The 16,243-nt window shown below is 40.6% G+C and overlaps 1 protein-coding gene across 2 annotated transcripts in view; it reads right to left on the reverse strand.

Annotated features, from left to right (window-relative positions):
* Positions 1 to 1,064: 1,064 nt before the first annotated feature.
* The window catches only part of dusp10 (dual specificity phosphatase 10), a 42,349-nt gene continuing 27,170 nt past the window's right edge, over positions 1,065 to 16,243 (reverse strand). Inside the window, exons 3-4 of one of the 2 annotated variants that reach the window (XM_067988962.1) lie at positions 7,867 to 8,055; positions 1,065 to 2,112 (exon numbers count right to left, since the gene is read on the reverse strand). In XM_067988962.1, the coding sequence (XP_067845063.1) occupies positions 1,847 to 2,112; positions 7,867 to 8,055 (455 nt within the window). In that variant the 3' untranslated portion in view covers positions 1,065 to 1,846. Of the gene's footprint in view, positions 2,113 to 7,866; positions 8,236 to 16,243 lie in introns of both variants that reach the window. The other variant, XM_067988961.1, reaches the window with a different exon arrangement.

Consider the following 16,243-nt stretch of genomic DNA (forward strand, 5'->3'; position numbering starts at 1 on the left):
AATGGATCTTTGGCAGTAGAGCAAAATGGGCAATAACGAATTGGCAGCCCATTTTACACCTCGCCCATTGATATCAATGGGAAAAAAAATTGGACGGAATGTAAAAAGGGCTGCAGATTTGCTGTCGCCCATTGTGCAATCTCACCCCAATACGTTCTGGTGTTACAATCCAAATTTGGTGTCTTCATGGGTCAAATGGTCTTCCTCATCTGTATTTATCTTGTGATCCCAAAATGGAACTAGAGTTCCGATTCATTTCCTGACTTCCTACATTACAGCTTAAAGTCCTACCTCAGTACTCTCATAAAAGTCATTTTTCTTTCAAAATTGATTGCAGTGCTTCAGTGCACTCTGAATCCAAACCTCAGATTACAAATTCAGTGCTCAGCATTCAAATTCTTTCCCAATTACTTCTTCTACAGCAGAGCTTCTACTTCAAGCCAAAGCTTGAAACTGTTAGAGAAATAACACAAAAGCTAAACTCAACCAGCTGTGAGCTTTGTCTGGGTAAAATAAATAAATTCAAATACTCGACAAATTGAACCAATTTTAAAACTGTTTCAGAGCTCATCTATCATTCCGCTGAACATTCCCACTGGCACAGGTGAAGATTCTCGAACAGTTACAAAGAAATAGCAATAACAATAAGGAAAATATACTTTGCATCCAGAGCTCTACCTATTCACTCATTTTACTGTCTACCCCAATGATGCTATTTGGAAGTGTCCACACTGACACATATGAAATATTCAATACTACACATCCATAAATCTGATAAGATGAAGCAAAATTCATACAGTTCCATATAAAAGTGGAACAAATGGGAATTTTTGGGGACTAGGGGGGTTCCTTTTAACAGGGTTTTGCAACATTTATTAAAAATATACTCTCAATAACAGGCTGCCTAGTGTAGACTTATCATGTTTGATACTATGTTCTCCTCTCATTGTATTTTGCAGGAAGCAGCTCGAGAGAGTACAGCTCAGTCATGTGTGTCCCTATCGTTACTACGAGTGTTTTGTGTAATTAGAAAACCTGACAGAGACACAAAAATATACTCCAGATGGTTATACATAATTTTTTTATAAAGAAAATTATACACAGACAACAGTAACACACTGAGATTTTGTGTGAAAAATATTAAATAACATTTTTCCTTAACATTCTGATCTAATATGTTGCTAAGAAATTGCACCAGTACATATGGCACTGTGACCAGAATTTAAATCAAAACTAAAATTGCTTTTCATTGATTTTTTTTCAGCTACGAGCAGGTGCATGTTACTGTCTATTTACATAAGGAAAATGCACCCAGCTCCATCCATTTGGTTTTCCACACGCAAATCAATTATTGCACAATGAGCCTCAAAGGGCATGTAATGGATGAGACCATTTTTAATTTAACTCCCACAATTGTGTTTAACCCTCATAGAAAAATATAACCAGCATCAACAGGACCTGAACACACAAAATAATCATGTTTCTCTTTACAGGTCTTCCTTCATTAGCTTAGTGGAGATTAGTTGCAGCTATGTGCGTGCCGAGTTCCCTCACAGTGACCAATCTGCTTTGGCAACCTTTAGATGAGTTGAAAGGACATTCCTTGGGAAATCTCTAGACCATATCCCCACTCTCATTTTCTTCCCTTCATTTCCAGTTGTTTGTTGCTGTCTATGAACCTGCACAGACCACCAACTGTATAATTTCACAATCAATGACAGTGCAGTCTTTAAGGTTCTCTTTTATCTTCCTGCAGTTCCAGCATACTACAAGACGCTTCAAAGCATCAAGGGGAGATAAACATCTCCTTTCAAAAAAACTGCTGCAAAAAGCCAGCCAAGTCACTTTAGACAACTGTCTCCACCCCGACCAGCTTTGGTGTGAGAATTCGAGGAGTGACTCCGTTGTTTAGGTCTTCTTCAAACTCCAGCAACTGTCCCATGAAATTGAGGTTTGGGGAAATGATTGGTCTCTTTCCTTTAACAAATTTGTAAGCATCAGTCATGGTCATCCGTGTGTGCTTCATCAGATAGGCAATAACAATTGTAGCAGAACGAGAGACACCAGCTTGACAGTGAATGAGCAGCCCCTTACCGCACTGGTGTGCTTCCTCTGAAAGCAAAGGAAACAAAATATGTTACGCTTTGTTGGAAGGCCTTCCAACATGTTCTAATGAGACTGAAAATAATCAGAATTCAATTTGAGTGTCTGAAGACAGATTTTTAGAAATATTAGATTAATAATAACATGAAAATAGGAATGAGAAAGGTTACTAACTCTGTTTTTGCCTTTGTTATCTTGCTTAGTTGATTATTCCAAACAATTTCTATATATAATACTTTACATTTCAGTCTTAAATTTCTACTTCCATTTTTCTAACTAATTGTATAACTGTAAACAATTTTACAACACCAAGTTATAGTCCAGCAATTTTATTTTAAATTCACAAGCTTTCGGAGATTTTCTCCTTCCTCAGGAGCTCTTGAAACATTTGCCTGAGGAAGGAGAAAATCTCCGAAAGCTTGTGAATTTAAAATAAAATTGCTGGACTATAACTTGGTGTTGTAAAATTGTTTACAATTGTCAACCCCAGTCCATCACCGGCATCTCCACATCATAATTGTATAACTGTATTGTACAATTGTATAATTGTACAATTGTATAATTGTATAATTGTATAACATTATTTTGCAAATGTCTGTCTCTATTACTCACCCTATTCTTATGTCATCAGCAAATGTGCTGTTGGATGTGCTTTCCAGGCCATTTATGTACAACAAAAACAAAAGGCGTTCAAGCACCGGCCCTCATGGGGCTCCATACAGCACTTCCTCAGTCTGACATTACTCATCTGATAAGAACTGTCAGTTTCCGATTCATAACTGGTTTCTATCCCTATTCTACTCCGAATTCCTGTAGCTTTTAGTTTAATTAGAAGTTTATCATGTGGAACTTTGTCAAAAGTATCTGAAAGTGAAAATATGTTGAGCAGAAATATAGATGAAACAGCTTTTTGAACATGTAACAAAAAGCAGGGGGGCAAAATTGCTGTCAACAATATTTGTAACAAACACATTATCATGTTCATATGAAATTCCTGTGTTAAAATAGTGCACAGAGGAATTTCATTTGAATTCAGTAACATGTTCACTACAAATATCATGGTTGGCCTTTAATAAGCAAGAAGCTGTGATTTTTTTTCTTTTCACCAATTTCTCTGATTCCAAAATATGGCCCCTGCTCTCCAAATCATTAATTCCAAACCTCCGGATTTCAATAGTCCAATAACTATAATCCTTTGATCAGATAGCATTTTCTATTTGACATTCTGTTCACTTTATACAGCTTCAAATTCTGATATGTTTCACTTAATGGACTGAGCTTTTCATAATGTTATCCCAGTTCTTATATGAATTCTGTAATTACACTGTAATATGGAACATTGTGGACTTTTACAGACTCTTCTTGAGTTTAGGGGATCCCACTAAAATCTAAAAGTGTCCACCTGCCTTCCTCCACATATAAGTTACCTAAAGTTCAAATAATCTTTAACTCCTACCGAAGTTTATTTTTATAAACACACCTATTTGAAGCTTAGAACTGATAAAATTCAGTGATTCATCCAACCACAAAGAATAATTAACCAAAAATTTCCAGAAATCCCAAACTCAGATCGATAGGTAGATAGATCGGTAGACAGACAGTCAAAGCAATTTCTAAAAAGCCTAAACAAGAAGCTTCCTGTGCAGGTGTGCACAATGCAGTGAGCACTGACCCAATTAGGGTGCATTCATTTGTCTGTCGGTCCAGTCACATTACACTCTCAATGGTTTAATATAGTATCGGACTTGGATACCACTGTTCATTTTAAACCCCGTTACGTGTACAATCTTTCTCCTGAAAGTTGGTGAGTTCCAACTTCCCTACATGCAGCAGAGATGTTCATGACTGTGAAGATGACATTTCCTCTATCAGAATATATTGGCTCAACCTGAATGGATTGAAACTTTGATGCAGTTGTTGACTTTTTCTTTCTATTGGACTTGTTCTTTCTTTTATGGTTAAAGAAATGCCTAGTGCATATCAAAATGACAACTGAACTCACTCGTTCAACCTAAATCTCAACAGCATCTTAGGTTTTCTGATCACCTGTTAAGTAAAATCTTAATGTACAATAGTATTTCCACCAATCAAAAGAGGTTTATATGGACACTGTTGGATAATCTAAGACATTTGGTGCTTGCTGGGTTGAGTGAATGACAGATCAAACAGTCCACTTGAGCACAGTAAACATAATCAATCCTAGATTTTGTATGCAGCTGGCCAGTTGCTGACATAAATGGTCACAGGTGCAGGCTGATAAAAGCAATGGAAATGCAACAAATACTTTAAAGGAGCAATCTTCTGGATCGGTACTTCAGGACATTTAAAGCTTTATGATGAGAAGTGATAAAGCAGCTTGCCATAGGAGATGGACTGCAAACTCCAGAAACTTGAATTGAGTTGTAATTATTTTACGCACTTACTGCTGCATTGATTGTTAAAGAGTTTGTGCAGCAACTCTGTCTACAGTTATCCACAGGTGCAGGTTTTATTCTATAATGCTTCCCATTGAAATAAATGAAATAGTAAGGCATTCAGAAGATTTTCCATGCCCTGAAATGTCTTATGACTTTGAAAGCTTGATTTTAAAAAATCGAATTTGAAGGGAAAACATCTGTAAAATGTTGAAGAAACTAATAAAGAATATTTTCTAATGCACATCAAGATTGATGCAAGCCCTGCAAAACAACCCGACCAAACTACAATCCCTTGGATACTTTAAATATCTATGAGTATTACAGGATCAAAGCCAAACTAAAGGATTTAATGATTACCCGTGAGGGACTAGGCCGGTTAAACTTGATGAAGGCATTATTTGATTTCTGTCATTTTGCACAGATAGATGAAGGATAAGCACTATTCCATCCATAAGAAGGTGTATTCAGAGTGAAGCATTGCCAAATTGTAGGTCATCTTTTAAGAATCTGACTGAATATTAATCCGTTCCTTAACTCTGCCACTACACTGGTTTTCCAATTGGGCACTTGCCAAATATGTAACTCATAAAATGTCTCATTTTTATTAACAATAATTAAGCTGCATTTAAGAGCTGTAAAACATTGTAACTGTTGATATACCAAAACGTAAAAACAAGCTTAAAAATGGCAAATGTGGTACTGCTGAAATCCCTCACAGAATAGGGTGAGGCCAATTCTGGGCCATCTGGAGTAGAAAATGTGATCTGCAACACTACAGAAGGAATGATAGCTGCAGGCTAACTGCAAAACTAATCATTCCTGTAGTAAATATTTTGCTTGCTTTACAAGTCCCATTTCTAAAAATATCCACACTTCACTGGAGCATAGTAAAGAAATATTACAAAAACACGTTCTAGTATCCAATACAGTCTTTCAACAGATAGTGGAAATTATTAATAGCATGCATTAGAGTAAGTGCAAAATAATTTCAAATATACTATATATTATACGACTGGGCAGATTGTCCCAGTTCTCATCTGTGGCGAGATGCCTTATGTGCCATAAGATGTGGCAATGATTCGGAAAATCTACCCCAACATGTGTAAGCCACAAAAATTAATTGAAATTCTATCTAAATTATTTAGATTTTTTTTAAGATAAAAATGTTTGGGGAGCATTCTGACTGGGGGCGGGTTTCAGGAGGGCGGGAGGTGGGCGAGTGTCAAACACGACTGATACCATCAGCTTGAGGCCTGGGACATTTTAACTCCCGGGCCTCATTTATGTTGTGCCAGCCAGCTGCTCACCTGAAACAGGCAGCTGGCTGGCTTTGGGCATGTCAAAATTGTACGGTCCGCAGGCTGCCCGCCAGCACCAAGTTAAGTTATGGGACCGTTTTGCAGGAGGGAAATGGGAGAGCCTGGGGCAGCACAGGTCTAGACTTTCCTTGTGGAGCCTGGAGGAGCATGCCTGCTCCTCCTGGCCCCACTAAGAAAAGTGTATGGCTTACCTTAGAGGGCCTCCTCTTCTTCCTTGCTCAGTAGGTTGTTAAAATGTCATGGGGGTTGTAAGAACATTTGCACGTATTAATGAAGTTCCCACCTGAGTCAAGCAGACACCTCCACTGCCTAAAAAAGGGCCCAGTTCAGGTGGTGGTAGATGGGAATCGACCAGGAACTGGGCAGTAAATCTTTGCACAGCTATTTTAACTGTGTGCCTATCCCATTCCCGCTGGGCGGGGTGGGTTAAAATTCCCCCATTGTTGTCTGCCATTTGCTTCATCTAATAAAGTACAGTCTTAAAGACAAAGGAGTCAAAAAATGTGCCAGTAGAGTCTCATCAAAAAAAAACTGCTAATTAATGAAAATAAAAGTCAGTACAATCTCAAAAATACGATTAATTTGCCCATCTGTTTTATGTTTGCTGTTTTGGTTCATGCCACTTTTCAGGATTTTCTGATTATTTTTCCACGGAAAGAATTTGTGAAAGGGTTCGGTCTAAATGTTGGATTTTAAAACAAAGTAGATTTACACAGGTTTAAAGGGAAGGGCTCAGGCTGCAGGACTTTGGAGAATATGCATTAAAGCGAGATATGGGGTGGAACTTACAACTTCAGTGTGTGTAAAACGGGCGCTATCAGAACGGCAGCCTGTTATGAACCCCACCTGATTTTTCTTTCCACCAATGGATAGGAAATCGAACGGGGTGTATAACTGACGGCCGATCGGTTACCACCCGTTAAGCACATGCCGATGCTTAAAGCTCTGGCGATGGATACTGTTACCCAGGAGGATCAAGACCAAGAACTCCCAGCAAACATTCATATCAGAGGGAGTGAGACTGTCCTTTCCTATTAAGCTTTGCAATGAAACTAGTTCAAAAAGAAGGGGTGCGGTAGCAGCTTTGATTACCAGCTTGTCTGGCCAACCCCTGGACAAGGGTGGGGGGGGGCAGGAACTAAGCTCCAATTTCCTGTGGGCATGGGAAAGAGGGGATTAAAGACTCGTGATGGCAGTCAATTTATTAAAACAGAGCTATGAAAGATTTAGCCATGCTCCGAAAGCCAGAAATGCCGGAGGGTTAGATGGTTTATTCTATATTTTATATCATTATGCAAAAAAAAGTTGTACTGTTTGAAGTAAGTGAGTCCGATCATAACTTTATTGCGAAATAAAGCAGCTTATTGATTTGTATCAGGCCTCATCTCACCAAGTTGTCGCTGGGTCTGCTTTCAGAGAATGCGAAGAAGCATACGTGCAAAAGACGCAAGTCCAATCCAGATCACAAAGGGATATTATTGTTATGTCATAAGTGGATATAGGGCAGTGTTAGTCAACTCTCATAGAAGTAGGATATTCAGAACGTTTGCAGGAGAAATGGCGACACTGGACCTGAGAAGGTATATACGGCATACGTGAATTTGTAACCGTACGTGTTACAAAAGGAAACTTGTACTGCTGTATAAGCTGCTCCCTTCCATTTAAGAGGTCAGAAAAAAAGCAGAACCAAAGATGCAACTTAAAAATCAGCATTTTACAGGAAATTATATGTAGGTGGAAAATGTGGGGGGAAAAATTCCAGATTTGCTGTAATTGGAATTTTGGCCAAGTATCACACTTACAGTACATTTTGGTTCATTTATTCTCTAGATTTACAGGCCGAGAGTCTACAATCCCAGAATACTGATGGCTTGTAACTTATTTTGGCAGCAAATTAAGTTACACTAAAGTGTAATTTGTGAGCTGAAAACCTTCCAAACCGCCAACTGTACTAAACAGCACGTTATAATAAAAAGCTCTTAGTTTTAAGAGGGTAAAAAAACAGTAGATGCATAAAAAGTAATTACCAATGAATTCAAAGGCCTCTTCGAAGTATTGCCTGAGATTCTGCTTGTTGCTATCGGTGGCAGGTAGCCGTTTGTAATGGAAGATACCTTTTTCGTAATGATAAAGAGGCAGGTGGGTAGTTACATTGATGATGTAGCCGATATTCATCCGCTGCATTTTCTCTATATCCTGAGCATCCTGCTCGTTTCCTAGAAACAGGAAGGGTAGGATGGGGGTCAGCTCGGCATTTTCAATGTCAGGGGTGGTGGGGATGGACTGAGGTAGCTGTGCGGGAATCGCTGAGGCTCCCCCTGCGTCTGGGCACTCCTGAAGCTGCAGGGAGTTATCACAGAGATTCTCGTGGTGTTGTTTGAAACTGCTGTGCCCACCTGCAAAAAGAGAACAGTCAGCCACATGTAGAATTCTAGAACACTCCCAGTCTTCCGAAGTGTACTATGCTAAACTAAACAATTCACATTACTCTGAAGTAGGGTGGTCAGGCAATAATGTTTTACAATGAGACAAATGTCAAACAAATTTAGTAATTCTTGTGTTGAAATACCATGCACAGGGCATAGGAGTAAACACCACAGAAGGAGGTCATGTGGCATATCGTGCCTCCACCTGCTCTTTGCAAGAGCAAGCCAAAACTAATCCCACTGCCCTGCTCTCTCACCACAAACCCTATCTTCCTCTGCTTCAAATATTTATCCAGCTGCAACTATATGTTTCATTAATATTACTCGATTATTTCACCAAGATTTTTTAAATGGACTTTAGTGTACTACTCCTTTAAAAATAAACTGCTGCTAATAATTTGTCTTTTTCTTACTTTTAGTTATTTCACAATTAATCCCCAATAACTCAAGGTTCTTCAACTGGACAAAAAGGCACTGGAGCCAATTTGAACAGTGGCCGCCCAGTGTAAATGGAATGGTATTGACCTGAAAATGGCATTGGGTCACTTACTACCCTGTTTACCCTGGCGTTCTGGCCACTGCCATCTTGGTAAAGGGTCTTTAAGTGGGCAGCTGGAGAACCTTCCTGATTCAGGTGGGGGGCCACTTTTAATATGCAGAACAGGGTCCTGTGACATAGGTAGTATCCTGTTTGGAGGTATGACTGGGCACAGAATGCGCAGAGCATGCTCTGCTCATCAGGCCCAGCATTAAGTGGCCTAATCAGCTGCCCTTAAAGGGACCGCTGGAGCGGCTCAAAAAACAATCCAAAGCCATTTTCATCTTTTATTTTTGTGGGGCCAGGAGAAGCAGGAATGTTCCTCCTGACCCCACATAAATACTCTGGTCTCCTGCCAGCCTTTGTGCAACCCCCCTCGGGATCACCTCCAGCCTCTCCCTCGCCCCAGACCTGCATTGTCAGCTAACTCCGTGCAGGAGCCGGCTGATTTCCTGCCCTCCTCTTGCGTAAAATGTTAAAATCAGCCTACTGTACACACTGTAATATGGCAACATCCCTGGTGCAATACTCTACAAAGAAATATTGTACTAAGAACATAAGAAATAGGAACAGGAGTAGGCCATACGGCCCCTCAAGCCTGCTCCGCCATTCAATGTCTGATCTTTGATCTCAACTCCACTTTCCCGCCCGATCCCCATATCCCTTGATTCCCCTAGAGTCCAAAAATCTATTGATCTCAGCCTTGAATATTTTTTTAAATTCATTCATGGGATGTGGGCGTTGCTGGCAAGGCCAGCATTTATTGCCCATCTCTAATTGCCCTTGAGAAGGTGGTGGTGAGCCGCCTTCTTGAACCGCTGCAGTCCGTGTGGTGAAGGTTCTCCCACAGTGCTGTTAGGTAGGAAGGAGGTGGTGTTCCCATGTGCCTGCTGCCCTTGTACTCAACGACTGAGCATCCACAGCCCTCTGGGGTAGAGAATTCCAAAGATTCACAACTCTTTGAGTGAAGAAATTCCTCTTCATCTCAGTCTTAAATGGCTGACCCCTTATCCTGAGACTATGCCTCCTAGTTCTAGATTCTCCAGCCACGGGAAACAGCCTCTCAGCATCTAAATACTTTCTGTCTTTTGTATTGTGACAACACTCATTTACAACACAGTTTCTCTTGCAGAGTATAAATAACCAAATAATCAACCCATTTCCAGAACTTATAATAGCTCTTGGCTATTTAGTCGCAGTCAAGATCCTGATACTGCCATTATACTTTGAAGCTGGTTCAACGCTGGTTCTGAGCTCCAATTCTGCATAAGATCTTCAACGGGTTGAGCCAGTTAATCAAGGGTGGAAATCAACAGCTTTCTGCACCTGCGCACCTTGATGCATGGTATGAAATGCTGCACCATGATGTTACCATTGAGATTCTCCACCAACACTACAGTTTGAATCACTTCTTATTTCTAAATTGAATAAAATCCACCTAGGGTGAGTTTATTGTAACTCAACTCAAACCCTTTTTGTGCTACTATGTGGGTTACCAGTTACACTGAAGCTGTCAAATCCCTGTATTGGTACAGGATTGCCTCTTGGAAATGGCCTCATTTGGAAGAACTCGCCAGGTCAAGAAAACAGCATTTTGCTGCTCCCAAATGCGTTGTATAACATGGGCAGTGCTTGTAACACAGGTATTGCTTTCAGAACATAAAAAGGTAGCCAGTTCTGTGGTTTTAGGTTTCTTGGATAGCAATCTTGAGACTACACAGCAAAAATGTGACTTTTTCTGTACTATGTTTTTGCAAAATGAAGATCATTCCTGTGGTAGTAAAATTATACTTCAATTCAGGCAAGCTGCCACATGAGTTTTCCAACTGGTTCCTAGCACAGTTTTCACACATTGCTTAACACTTTTGCAGAATACCATGAACTATCTACAGAGTATGAACCGATACTTGTTGTATGTGAAGACACAGAGTAAAGAACTCTAGCGATTACCACATTTGCTGAATAGATAATCAGATGAATAGGAATTGTGATCCTTGATTGCATATAACATTTAAAAATAATACAAATACCTTGCTTCAATGTGTTAAAAAATGCAGTGGTTATATGCACCAGTTAAATATATTTAGAATGGGGGGAAAAGTGACAGAATCTTCTGCGCTCATCAATCTCGGTTTTAATCCTACTGAATGGATAATTTTGTAAGTATTACAGTACCAAGCACTTCCTAATTATTTGTAACACGGGTTCAATGTAGCCTGAATTGTCGTTAATATTCCTCAACCACTGCTTCTGTAGAGCACCCTCTATTCCACGAGTGCATCCCAAACTTCACACTGTCTATCCTTGTGGAGTTCTGTGTAATTAAGACACGCAAAATAAGTTCCTGTAATGTAACACGCTTAAGCCTCTGTTACCCTGTATCTAAGAATGTGTAAAATGCATAATTGAAGTTAGAAATAAAGGTGAAGTATAATTTATTTTAATCAAACAACCAACCAACCACTGAAATGCTTCTTTTTTCAGAAATGTCAGACTGAAGGGCAGCAGATGGACACCTGATGGATAATGGTGAGTTATGGCAGCTCTTTTGCAAACATGAAAGACTCATAATTCACAAGTTGCAGCCCCTGTTCCATTATTTGAAGGGGCTGCTCCTCAACTTCTGGCTCCACTTCGACCGCACCTGGAGTACTGTGAGCAGTTCTGGGCACCGCACCTTCGGAAGGACATATTGGCCTTGGAGGGAGTGCAGCGTAAGTTTACTAGAATGATACCCGGACTTCAAAGGTTAAGTTACGAGGAGAGATTACACAAATTGGGGTTGTATTCTCCAGAGTTTCGAAGGTTAAGGGGTGATCTGATCGAAGTTTATAAGATATTAAGGGGAACAGATAGGGTGGATAGAGAGAAACTATTTCCGTTGGTTGGGGATTCTAGGAGTAGGGGGCACAGTCTAAAAATTAGAGCCAGACCTTTCAGGAGCGAGATTAGAAAACATTTCTACACACAAAGGGTTGTAGAAGTTTGGAACTCTCTTCCGCAAACGGCAATTGATACTAGCTCAATTGCTAAATTTAAATCTGAGATAGATAGCTTTTTGGCAACCAAAGATATTAAGGGATATGGGCCAAAGGCAGGTATATGGAGTTAGATCACAGATCAGCCATGATCTTATCAAATGGCAGAGCAGGCACGAGGGGCTGAATGGCCTACTCCTCTTCCTATGTTCCTATGACTTCAGTCCCATACTCCTGATCTTAGGCCACCTGGTGCGGAGTGGGGGGGGGCGGGCAAGTCAGAGGACCTCCTCATGGGTCTGCTCCTGGACCTGGCCAAGATAGCCATCTACAGGTCCAGGGTGGACGCAGCCTGTGGGGCTAGTTGCTCTGGCTGCATGCATCTCTTCCGCGGACTTGTCAGTGCCCGGGTAGCCCTGGAGAAAGAGCATGTCCGACGGTACACTTGAGGCCTTCTGCGATCGGTGGGCACCGCAGGGATTGGAGAGCATAGTGGACATAGGTTATTTATTATTTAAGTTGTTAAATTTCCTTTGTTTTATGGTTTAGTTCTTTATTAGTTGTGTCCCTCTAAAAGAGGGCACTTTTGTTTGGTTTTTGTTTGATGACACTGGGGCAACCCAGTGTTTTCTTATGGGTTTTATTAGAAAAGGCACAATTCACAAGTGCTGCAACCGTGCATGAGTTATGACAGTAACTTGCACGAGTGAATGAATCCTCATGTCCATTTCAAGCTACTCTGGCTCAATTTACTAATGGCATTAATTGCAACTCCATTGTTACCACAGCCATTAACAATCTGAAAACATTTGAAGCATTCTTTATTAATAGTTTCTCCACAGATTCCATCGCTGGAGAAAGGCATGTCGATATGGGGAAGCCTAGCACTGAATAAGAAAGGAACCGTACATTCCTTCAGTTCAGGGAAGAGTAAAATAAGTCATAATTTTTTTTTAACAAGATTTTGGACATTTCAAGTCACGTAAACAATGCTTGTGCTTCGGCCAAGCTCTTGTTTTCACAGGTTTCTCACAAGGCTGCCTTTTATCAGCTTAGAGATATCACTACTCTTACAATTGTCTTGTACAAACTTTACTGTTCAAGGATAGTTAATCTTATTTAATCTCTTTGTTTCTGAAGTACAGTGGGTAAAATTTACCTCTTGTCAATTAATTTTCTTTATAAAGTTATACATGTACTATAGATTAATGTCATCATGGCCTTGGGGTAGAAGGACAGGCATTCCCCCAAGGCGAGTTCCAACCATACTGTCAGGAGGCCACACTGAGCGAAAGCTAGGCCCTCTGATATTGGAAAATCAGTCTCAAACATCTCTTAAAAGCCACATTTAAAGCAATTGTGGTAGAGGCCTGAGAATAGGCCATTTGCGACAACTCTGAGCCAGGCATTGTAAATAACCGTAGAAAAATAAAATAAAAAAGTTTGTTTCCTCTGAAATCATAAGAAAATGAGAATGGTAAATTTGAGAAATTAAGCAGTCTAATGCCATTAAATGTCCTTGCACTGTTTTTGCTGATGGGAATACATTTGCACACAGGAACAGGATGCCCAGGTACTTCAATTCTTGGACTTTTATTCTTTCAGAACCCACAGAACCATAAGAATTTACAGCAAAAAGGGGCCATTTGGTCCTTTATATATTTGCCAGTTATTTGCTATAGTAACCCAAAATTAACCATACTGTCCCGTGCTTTTCCTGTAGCCCTGTAGTTTTCTCTGCTTCAAACATTTATCCAATTTTTCCTTAAAAGATGCAATGGTCTTAGCCTTAAACACTACTGTGGCAAAGCATTCCATACTCCAACAACCCTCTGCATAAAGAAATTTCTTCTAATGATCCCATCTCCAACCTCTCTTTTCTCTCCAAGGTGCTTGAACATATCACCTTCTAGATCTGTAACCACCTCTCCCACAAGTCCAAGCTTGAATCCCTCAAATCAAGTTTCCACCCCTTCCACACCATCGAAACAACCCTAACCAAAGTCATGAATGACATTTTCTGCGGCTATGATCGTGGTACATTATCCCTTCTCACCTTTCTTGACTTCTCTGCAGCCTTCGATACGGTCAATCACAGAATCCTCCTCCAATGCCCCTTCTCCGTTGTCCAGCTCCATGTGGCTGACCCTTGCTTGGTCCACACTTACCTATCCAATCATAGTCGGAGCATCTCTGCTAACTGCTTCTCTTCCCACCCCTACATCACCTCTGGACCCATCCGTGCCCCCCCCTATTCTTCCTCGTCTACATGCTGTCCCTTGGCAACATTATCTCATGCCATGGGGTCAGATCCTACATGTTTTTTTTTTATTCGTTCATGGGATGTGGGCGTCGCTGGCGAGGCCGGCATTTATTGCCCATCCCTAATTGCCCTTGAGAAGGTGGTGGTGAGCCGCCTTCTTGAACCGCTGCAGTCCATGTGGTGACGGTTCTCCCACAGTGCTGTTAGGAAGGGAGTTCCAGGATTTTGACTCAGCAACGATGAATGTATGCAAATAACACCCAGCTCTACCTCTTCATCACCTACCCCGATTCCTCCACTGTCTCTGTGCTGTTAGACTGCTTGTCTGATGTCCAGTCTTAGATGAGCCATCATTTCCTTCAGCTAAAGATTGGGAAGAGCAAAGCCACCATCTTTGGTCCCTGTCACAAACTCCGTATCCTTTCCACCGATTCCATCGCTCTCCCTGGCAACTGTCTCAGCATTGAACCAGACTGATCACAACCCAGGCATCCTGTTTGCCCTGAGCTGAGCTTCTGACTTCATATCCTAACCATCATCATGACAGTCTACTTCTACTTCCATAATATTACCTGTTTCCGTATCTGCCTTAGCCAATCTGCCACTGAAACTCTCATCCATGCCTTTGTCACCTCCAGACTTGTTTACTCCAATACTTTACTGACCAGCCTCCCATAATCTGCCTTCCACCCTCCATAAACATCAGTTCATTCAAAACTTTGCTGCCTGTATCCTATCCCACACCTAGTCCTGCTCGCCTATCTCACCCATCCTCACTGACCTACAATGGCTTCCAGTCTCCCTGCCTCAAATTTAAAATTCTCATCCTTTTGTTTAAATCCCTCCATGGTTCACCCCTCCCGACCTCTGTAATCTCTTCCAGTGCTATAACCCCATTTGACTTTGGCTTCTTGTGCACGGCAGTCTGTTTCTATCTACTCTATCCCATCCCTTCGTAATTTTAAACACCTCTATCAAATCACCCTATAATCTCCGCTGTTCTAAGGATAGTAGCCTCAATTTTTCAAGTCTTTCTTCATATTTCTATTTTCTCATAGTAGGCAGCCTCCGAGTGTATCTGCGCTGTCCCCTTTTTTATGCAACTCCTTTGACCAAGCTTTTGGTCAGTCCTCCTAACCTCTCCTTCTTTGACTCAGCATCCACTTTCATTATGCCTCTGTGAAGTACCTTAGTACGTTTTTCTATATTAAATGTATTATATAAGTGCTAGTGCCTGTTGTTATCAACCTCTCTCCACACTCTCTGTGACAATTTTAAAATGATAACCTTTTGTCACATACTCCCCACCAGAGAGATAGTCATTCCCTATTCACTCCAGCAAAACCCTTCAAAATTTTAAAAACCTCTATTAAATCTCCTCTTGGCCTTCTCTGCTCCTAAGTAAGTCTACACTATATGCTCTCTACGGCTTTAATATCCTTTTCTACAATGGGGCACCCAAAACTGCACACATGTCTCTAACTGTGGCTTAACTAGTGTTTTATACAAACTTACACAGATAGAATTACATAGAATTTACAGTACAGAAATAGGCCATTCAGCCCAACCGGTCTATGCCGGTATTTATGCTCCACACAAGCCTCCTCCCACTCTATTTACTTCATCTCACCCTAACAACTCCTTCTATTCCTTTCTCCCTCATGTACTTATCTAGCTTTCCCTTAAATGCATCTATGCTAGTCGCCTCAACCACTCCATATGGTAGCATCACTTTATTGTCACTTCTTTACTCTGATTTATAAAACCCAAAATGTTGTTGACCTTTTTAACGGCTTTACCTACCTGCACTTGCACTTTCATGGAATTACAGATATATGCAAATAATTCTCAGCTTCAACTTCTTTTTTCTTTTTACAGTTAGAGTTCCAAGAGGGTTAAAATGCAATTAGTCAGGTATGGATTTAAGAAAGAGTTAATAATTTAACTAATCAACTGTGAAAGTATTCAGTAGGGAAATTATCAAATGTAGTGCTGTTTACAAAATGATTAAAGGTGACTGGAGTCCAGTTAGCACCCAGCCACATACTAGTTCAATATATGGATTTTAAAACTCCTCACCTCTCTGTCTTTCTTCCTCCCTCAGGTTTGTAAAACCCAAACTTAGCCTCACCTAAACACTACTTCTTGATTTACTTTTCTTTTCAATCTTGCTGGTGTTCTAAGCCATTCACTTTCATT

Source organism: Heptranchias perlo, chromosome 8, assembly GCF_035084215.1.
Source record: "Heptranchias perlo isolate sHepPer1 chromosome 8, sHepPer1.hap1, whole genome shotgun sequence".
Classification (NCBI taxonomy): Eukaryota; Metazoa; Chordata; class Chondrichthyes; order Hexanchiformes; family Hexanchidae; genus Heptranchias; species Heptranchias perlo.